The following is a 7,752-nucleotide window of genomic DNA, read 5'->3' as shown; positions in this document are numbered from 1 at the left end:
TGGAAAAACGTTTGACTGAGTTCCTGCTAAACCAGCCAAAGGCAGCAACACCAAGAAAATAACTCCTTCGAAAAATTGGAAAAAAAAAATGTTTGATTTTTTTAAAAATAAAACATATTTCTAAATTTTATTTTTAAAATCACTGTTACGTAAGATTTTTACTATAACATCTTTAATTTCATATTAAAAAAATATGTGAATATAATATGATATAACTCTCTCGATCCCATATTGCATGGTTGATACTTGATACGACTTTAATAGGTTTGTTTGCATTAACCAGCAAGTTTTGGACTCTTGTTCGGAAGCAGAAGCATCCCTGAAAAGGGGGAAAAAGAATCTGCAAGAATGGGATAGAAATTTGACAAGACTGTTCAACAGACCGCATCCCATTTTTCTCAATCACAGATTTATTTACAGGGAAATACAAGTCATACAGGCTTCAACATGTATAATCTCACAACCATTTACTTTCTCCATAGCAGCAATAAATTATCCAAGAAACTAATAACACAGCAAGGCGAAGCACAGGAAAAAAAAAAAAAAAAGGAGAAAAGAATATTACCTTCAGGGGAACTAGTCACTACTCCGCCAAAATCCGCGGTTAAAGATACATCTATGTGAACAAGATGGTGTTTGATGCGTTTGGATCTCAAGGGAGCCGACAGTAATGGCAATTTAGATGAAAGGAATCAGATAAGCCGCCTTTTGAAGTTTCTGGTGGTTGCTTGGTATGTACGAACCAGCAAGCCAACTCCTATACCAATGCCCAGACAAACGCCAAGACCAATCCCTACACCAACCCTTACACCTGCATTGAACCATGAGAGTTCACCATCTTCACCATCTATGTAGTCTGTCGTCCTCCAGTAGATATTGCTGTAGTCTTCCTCATTTTCTTGTTTGTAGTTTCTGTATTCTGCTACCTACGAATGGAAAGTAATGTAACAAAGTTAGAGATGAGCAAATATATGTCCAGTATGACAAAACAAATTATGTTAGACTCCAAATTTAACAGGAATCTTAATTGTAAGGATTCCTGCCCTTCTCTTCAAACATATCCTACACAATGGTAAAAAAGCAATGTTTGGTGATCCTCACTAAGAAACAGCCTCGTTCTAAAATTATTGACTCAAAGTTACCTCTTTCCTTCTGCCAGCCAGGCTGATTCTTGAGGATGAAGAGAAAGCCTGAACTGAAGGATAGATCAACAATCATGAAGGAGTGAGAATATACATTCTCATTCTCTAAAGATGAACAATAGCTAAAGTTTACATGAAATGTTTCCAAAGAGGGTTTAACCCAAATCGATACAAGTTGCCTTCAAAGAAAAAGATACCTAATTTGAATGTATCAGGTGGGCTTAAACAACCGCCAATAATTGAAATCTATAAAACAAAGATCTTGTTCAAACCAATATTTGAGGAAATATAGCATGCTCAGATGCTCTAACCAATTTCTTGGTCACAAGATTTCACTCTTTCCATTCATGCAATAGTAAGTTTTTGTGCAAAGTCTGAAGCCAAAAGAATAGAAAAGATCAACAGATACTTTCTGAGGCAGGTCTGAGTACAGGCATGCAAAGCAACTCGTCTTTAATGTGTTTCAAGGATAGAAGTTTAGCTAAAAAGCAAAATAGAGTAAACATAGTTCACCATAAATTGGCTTGCAAGTTGCTATTAATCAAATACTCAGATTGCAATGAACTCTATAAACAAGCATTTGCTTTAAGAGCAGAGAATGGGAGTGCCCCAACAAGAAAATGGCAAGAAACAGCCAGGAGATGGCGGGCCTCTACATGACACCAACCCAGTATGGCTCTAGTGGGCCTATAGACGTCAGGATTTGGCAGAACAATTACACTGAAAAATATATAATAGAAAAGGAAAAGGGGTATACTACATCCCATACTTGAAAACGGTACACTGCCCTTACGCTAACGACACATATAGGATAAAAATTCTGTTTACCAATCAATGCATCAAATCTTGCAAGTACGGACTGTACTGCAAAAAGAAACATGTTTCAAGACAGGAAGCACATTAGCAGCCATAAAAAAGAGGAAACTAAACTGAGTTTCAAATCACAGAGCTTTGACCAAAGATTATGAACGGCCATCCTTATATATACAGAACATGAGCTGCTAAAATGTAATATAAAGAATGCAACACCAAAGCATGGCTCAAACATAGAATACCTCAAAATCAGTCCACTAAAGTGTACAGGAAAGAAATGGAATTTCAATACAGAAATGTCCGGTATGTTACCTGCATATCAAGTCCAGGTGATGTATCTTTCTGGCATTTAGTGCTCTGATATTCTGGAATTGCATCTAAAATGCCCTTCCTATTATGCTTCTTCCGGAAATTAAGTTGCAATGTTTTAGTCAAGATGATTGGTGTTCCAGAGAAGCAACCTGCAACATAAACCTCAATGGTTGGTGGTGATAATTCAGGACAAGGAATCTGCTTTCCCTTCAGGAAACCACTGCCAGATGTGATCTCTGATTCACAATTCATGTTCCATCGTTTCACAATATTTTTAGATTCCCCATTGAAGCCATTACTACTAGACATTTCCAACACACCAGACAGAATGAGATCCTTTTTATCAAACACCTCAAATTTCACACTTTCCATTAACCTAATACTATCTGTACTCACAAAGGTGGCTTCTTCTGATTTCTTATCTACACGATCCCTTCTAAGGAGTAAAGAAGGCCCATCAGAGTATAAGCTGCTTCTACTGCCATTAACTTCCAACAAGGTGTCAGGGTTTAGAGGGAAATGATTGAGAGTTAGAAACTCTGGAGTTGAATCATTCGCTTGAAAATTGCTAACTCTAACATAGAAGACTCTCAAATCAAACCATAGTGATGATAATCTGGCGTAAGGTTCAAAAGGAGAGTACCGAATTATCTGAAGGTCGTGATCTGCTACTTTAACATTTTCTGATGTTTCACAAGGGCCCTCCATGATTCAGGAGCTCAATCTTCACTGAAACCCTCTAACATCAATTAGAATCACAACATTGGAAACACCAAACAAATTGGTATGGAATTGCCTGTGAAAATCTGTTATAACATCAGGATAGTAATGCCAGTCAGAAAATCACAACGGATTGTCATCCAAATCAGCTAGCTCCAAATTATGGGAGAATAAAAGAATATATGAGAAAAACCCAGAGGAGAGCTAGATAAGAGGCTTCCAGGAAACAAAATAAATACTAGAACGACCTAATTTTTAGCAACAGAAGCCCTTGAAATATGGAAAATAAAAGGAAAAACCATAACAGAAAAAAAGAGATGCAATCGAACAATATTATCTTATGGCCAAAGAAAGACGAAAATTTGCCAACTTTACCATATGACCATGGCCAACGGAGATCATGGAAAAGTAAACTTTTTTTTTTTGAAAATATACTCAATTGATAGTTTTCTATACCAAATTAACAAAAAAAAAAAAGTTCAGATTTCAGACATGCATACACTTTAAGGAACAACAGGAAAAAGAAAAAAAAGAGTTTCTATTGATAAAAAAAATAAGTTACAGATTAATTGTTATCTATCCCAAGGTAATAAAACTACAAGTTCAGATTTCAGATATGTAGACACTTAAGGAACAACAGCAACCAAAAAAAATCAATTACTTGTTTGAAATTTCAATAAATCCGCAATATAATTAAGACAACCAAGTCGAAATTTAGAAGAAATATTAATTGCCATTCAACATTCATCATTTGGAAATTGAAATAAAAGTAACCTCCAGGGGACCCTACAGCTACGCAAACCCGTACTCAGCTTTCTCTATCTCCATGTTTTGGAATCAAAGCAAACAAGAGGATCAAATTGAAAACTTATCGATTCGTGTACTATCCTCTTCCTTCAAGAGAAAAAAAAATAGGAGAGAAAAAGAGGAAGCTTTTAAGACAAAGAAAAGCCGGTAATAAACAAACAAAACACGCGTCGAACAACCAGCCAAATTATGTATCAGTTTCTCTAGAAACAAATAGCATCACAAACGCAAAAAACAAAATTATAATCTTACCAAGAAAATCTTCCATCCACAAAGATGCCAGCTTGTCATCTATGTTCTATCAGTCCAAATAATCCAACTTTTCTGTCTAGTGGCCTCTGAAATCGCTTTCAACATTTAAAGCTTTTGATTTTCTGAAAAGAATTGGTGGATAAGTACATATTCAAAGACCCAAGGCTCCAGAACTCCAGACACCTCCAGCATTATTCTACTGCTACAGTAGCAATCTTTTTTTTTTTCCTTTTATTTGGTTTATTCTTAATTATAGAGGGGATCGTAATCTTAATTCTCCAAAATTGGTTGTGCGAAAAATTTAAACTTGAGTGAGTGGTGGACTTTTTGATGACTTTTTTGTTGGTTAATGGTGCCAGATGGTTGGATATCCTGAGAGAGATCGGCTACATATGACCTGGGGCTACTTTTGCATTATTATAGTCATGATGCTCTTATCCGATTAGCAGCACAGAGTTTGCATTACAAGGCCGGTGTCGTAAGAAAGGTTTGTCCTGCCCTTACCCTGCCCTTGCCTTGAGGAGTAATCAACGGCCATGTCCACATGGTCGTTGAGACGTTGACTGTTGTGTCATGAACTCACCATTAGAATTTGGATGTAGTCCCTCATGCCCCAGTGGGCCTCATTAGAGAGGACTTAAAAAAACAGGCCAATAACATCAATCAATTGAGAAAGGCTTGTTGCCCATTTTTCTTTGGGCCTAATGACTTTTCTGCTGAATTTACAGTAGAGCAATACCAAAGAGAAGCAAATTCTTAAAAGGAGCGGGCAACCAAGAAAATCCCAGTATTGGGCTTTTTTACTGTTAGAAAAGGGAAGGATTTGCCGCTCCGAAAAGAAATTTTGGTAGAGTAACATTTTACAATTGTATTGTAACAGGGGCTCTTTTGAAGGCTCCACTCTCGCGCTTCTTTGTCAGGCAAATCTCCCCTACTTTCTTGTCCCTTTCTTTTTGGCCTAAAGGTCTGAACACCAGAGTCAGCATCCTGTGTTCTTCTCTGCTTGATTCCAGGTGAGCATCTCTTTCTCTTCGTAAAAAAAAGCTCAATAACTCTAGCGGTCTTGCCTACTTTATGTTTAATCTTGGATTTCTTCAAGCCTAACTGTTCTGTATCGTGAAAGCTTGAAGTGGGTTTTAAGTTTCAAGTCAAGAAAATCCAAGTTTCAATTATTCTTGGTAGAAATCGCTTTTCTTGTGTGCATTGGTTTGGGGTTTCACTTCGATTTAGTTGGGTTGTTTCACTTTCTTTTTCTGGGATTGTAATTGACTAGTGGTTGAATTAGAAAGAAAATTGGCAGTTAATTTTGAGCGGTAAAAAGATTCTTTTTTTTTTTTTGCTATTATTATTTTCGTAGCATTTTTTCTTTTGATCATTTGTAAATTCCTGTTGATCCTTTGGCGTTGAATAGGTAGAAATGCTTGTGAATTTGACTAAAAATTCTATAGGTTCGATGGTAACTTTGTTCAGTCATGATTTTGAACCCCGGAACAGTTAAAAGATCTATGTAACCATGAATCGGTATATAAGATTTATTATGGTGCCAAAAATGGGGAGGGGTAGTTGTTTAGTTCTTGGTTGCACCAGCATAGTCAATTTTCTGAACGTAGCCGTTATTTAGGGGACTGCATTTCTATTTTATAGTTCTCAAAATGATTTTTTGTGTTCTTTGTGGACTCTGAAATCAATCTATGAGTCATATATTTTACATAAACTTAGCTTATTGGGTTCCCATAGTTCAATTCAAAGAGATTGTGATTGTTCATTTTCTATCCTGCTTATGAGAATAACAAAGGTTCTTATTCGCGCAATGACAGATTTTTATTGTGGGGTTATTCTTGCATGCATTTTTCTCTTTTTAGATGACTTACTTTCTTTCTTTCTTTTTTTTGTTTTACATTGCTGCATTGTCTATGTTGTATGTCAACATGATGAAATTGAGAGTTCTAAGAATATGATGGCACTTTTTGCATAGGTTATGGCATATCCTGAGCATCAAAACGTGGAGAGGGAAATAGTACCTGTCAACCCTACTCCAAGAAAACATCGGATTTTACTTGCTGCCTGTGGAAGTGTCGCTGCCATAAAGTTTGCGAAACTCTGCCAATGTTTCTCTGAATGGGCGGAAGTAAAAGCAGTTGCAACAAAAACCTCTTTGCATTTCATTGACAGAGCATCAATTCCTAAGGATGTAAAATTTTACACTGATGAGGAGGAATGGTCCAGCTGGAGGAGAATAGGTGACAACGTGCTTCACATTGAGCTTCGTCGATGGGCTGATATTATGGTCATTGCCCCATTGTCAGCAAACACGCTTGGCAAGGTAATATGATTTTGCTGTCTTTGGGTATATTTTTGTACCTCCATTTCATACCTTGTATTAACTGTCGAAGGGACACTGAACAATATACGTGCTTGCTAATGAAAAGAGCATAGAAAATGAGTGCAGAGAATGCCTAACAGTCACCTAATTGAACTGTTAGGATGTGCTTTATGTAGTTACGGAAAGATACTACTTATTTGATTCTTTATGTCAATTATATTTTCGGTTGACCAGTAGCTTATACTTAATAGTAATGAGGAGTAAACTTATGCAAGCTTTAATTTATCTGAGAATTTCTTTTTCTGCTGTCATATGCTTTTGATTTTCCCTTTCCATGAAACTGTTTAGTTGCTTAAATGATCATACGGCTTGATGTGATTATAACTCTGCTCTTAAACATTTTTTTTAATCTTCTAACATCTGCTATTGCAGATTGCTGCGGGATTATGTGACAATTTGCTAACTTGTGTCGTACGAGCATGGGACTACAGCAAGCCACTGTTTGTTGCACCGGCTATGAACACTTTCATGTGGACCAACTCTTTCACAGAAAAAAATCTCATGTCAATTGATGAGCTTGGGGCTTCTCTCATCCCCCCAGCCACAGAGAGACTAGCTTGTGGAGACTATGGGAATGGCACAATGGCAGAACCTTCTCTAATCCACTCGACCATAAGACTAGTCTTGGAGTCACGGCCTCAACCCAGCTCTGGAAGAGCCTATTGATTCGACATGAATAAGGATACTAAATTTGTTGTGTTGCAATCCATTGATTCTGAAGTGGGCCTATTTTTGTTACCTGTCTACCAAGCTTCCCATACGATTCTACCTGCTGCCTTTTAGAGTTTGCTTAACTTGCATTGCATGTCCTGACGATTGGTCTTGAACACTGCAGAACATTTGATCGTGTAAACTGATGATATTGACGAGTTAAATAATCACATCAGCTTACTAAAAGTTACCTTTCATGATTATTTATTTTGCTTTCAAATGGTTGTGATTTATTTTATAGATTTAGTGGGGACAAAATTGCATAAGTATGTGGTAGATATCACCTGGAAAAGAAACTAGATAGGTCCGATAGACTCACCGACCCAGTTTCCAATAGGTCCAACCTTCACTGGCCCAATATATCATCAACAAAGATCAAATATCAAGATTTTTTTTAAAAAAAAAATTTAGACAAAAATCATCCAATCAAGGATGTGGCTATCACTTTCCTTAAGACTTCTCTATTTCTTCCTAGGAAAAATCAAATTAACCTAAATGCCTTGTTATTATACAAGAGAAAGACACAAACATAAGCGTTTACCCATGGTTAAGTGTTGGGCCACCCTTTCTTTTACAATAGCAGGCCTCTTTATTTTTATTATATTTGGACTT

At 36.8% G+C, this 7,752-nt stretch overlaps 2 protein-coding genes across 4 annotated transcripts; one reads left to right on the top strand and one right to left on the bottom strand.

The window, feature by feature from the left end:
- Window positions 1-392: 392 nt before the first annotated feature.
- Window positions 393-4,364, bottom strand: LOC111311192 (uncharacterized protein At1g01500-like). 3 transcript variants are annotated; one of them, XM_089758111.1, is made up of 3 exons: window positions 4,047-4,364; window positions 2,268-3,073; window positions 393-926 (listed from the first exon to the last, which is right to left on the bottom strand). In XM_089758111.1, exons 2-3 carry the CDS (start codon window positions 2,973-2,975, stop codon window positions 693-695), a joined length of 942 nt encoding a protein of 313 aa, XP_089614237.1. In that variant the 5' UTR covers window positions 2,976-3,073; window positions 4,047-4,364; the 3' UTR covers window positions 393-692. The 3 variants fall into 3 exon arrangements, with proteins under 3 accessions (XP_089614237.1, XP_089614238.1, XP_089614239.1); XM_089758112.1 differs by lacking the exon at window positions 4,047-4,364 and adding an exon at window positions 3,762-3,881; XM_089758113.1 differs by lacking the exon at window positions 4,047-4,364 and adding an exon at window positions 3,778-3,881.
- A 36-nt stretch (window positions 4,365-4,400) lies between these two features.
- On the top strand, window positions 4,401-7,627 carry LOC111311289 (phosphopantothenoylcysteine decarboxylase HAL3a-like). Its single transcript, XM_022910696.2, has 4 exons — window positions 4,401-4,533; window positions 4,927-5,059; window positions 6,022-6,369; window positions 6,802-7,627. The coding sequence occupies exons 3-4, from the start codon at window positions 6,025-6,027 to the stop codon at window positions 7,093-7,095; spliced, it is 639 nt and encodes a 212-aa protein (XP_022766431.2). The 5' UTR covers window positions 4,401-4,533; window positions 4,927-5,059; window positions 6,022-6,024; the 3' UTR covers window positions 7,096-7,627.
- Window positions 7,628-7,752: the final 125 nt, after the last annotated feature.

This window comes from Durio zibethinus, chromosome 3 (assembly GCF_047325235.1).
Source record: "Durio zibethinus cultivar Kanyao isolate XHJ-2024 chromosome 3, ASM4732523v1, whole genome shotgun sequence".
In the NCBI taxonomy this organism is placed as follows: domain Eukaryota; kingdom Viridiplantae; phylum Streptophyta; class Magnoliopsida; order Malvales; family Malvaceae; genus Durio; species Durio zibethinus.
Note: the sequence above shows the minus strand (reverse complement) of the source record. Positions and strands in the feature narration are given on the sequence as shown.

Bases quoted from the DNA above. Each gene is read 5' to 3' on its own strand.
- LOC111311192 (XM_089758111.1), bottom strand. From the start codon at position 2,975: ATGGAGGGCCCTTGTGAAACATCAGAAAATGTTAAAGTAGCAGATCAC. The intron at 927-2,267 runs GTAACATACCGG...TTCCATTCGTAG, and splicing joins CACCTGGACTTGATATGCAG to GTAGCAGAATACAGAAACTA.
- LOC111311289 (XM_022910696.2), top strand. From the start codon at position 6,025: ATGGCATATCCTGAGCATCAAAACGTGGAGAGGGAAATAGTACCTGTC. The intron at 6,370-6,801 runs GTAATATGATTT...CTGCTATTGCAG, and splicing joins CAGCAAACACGCTTGGCAAG to ATTGCTGCGGGATTATGTGA.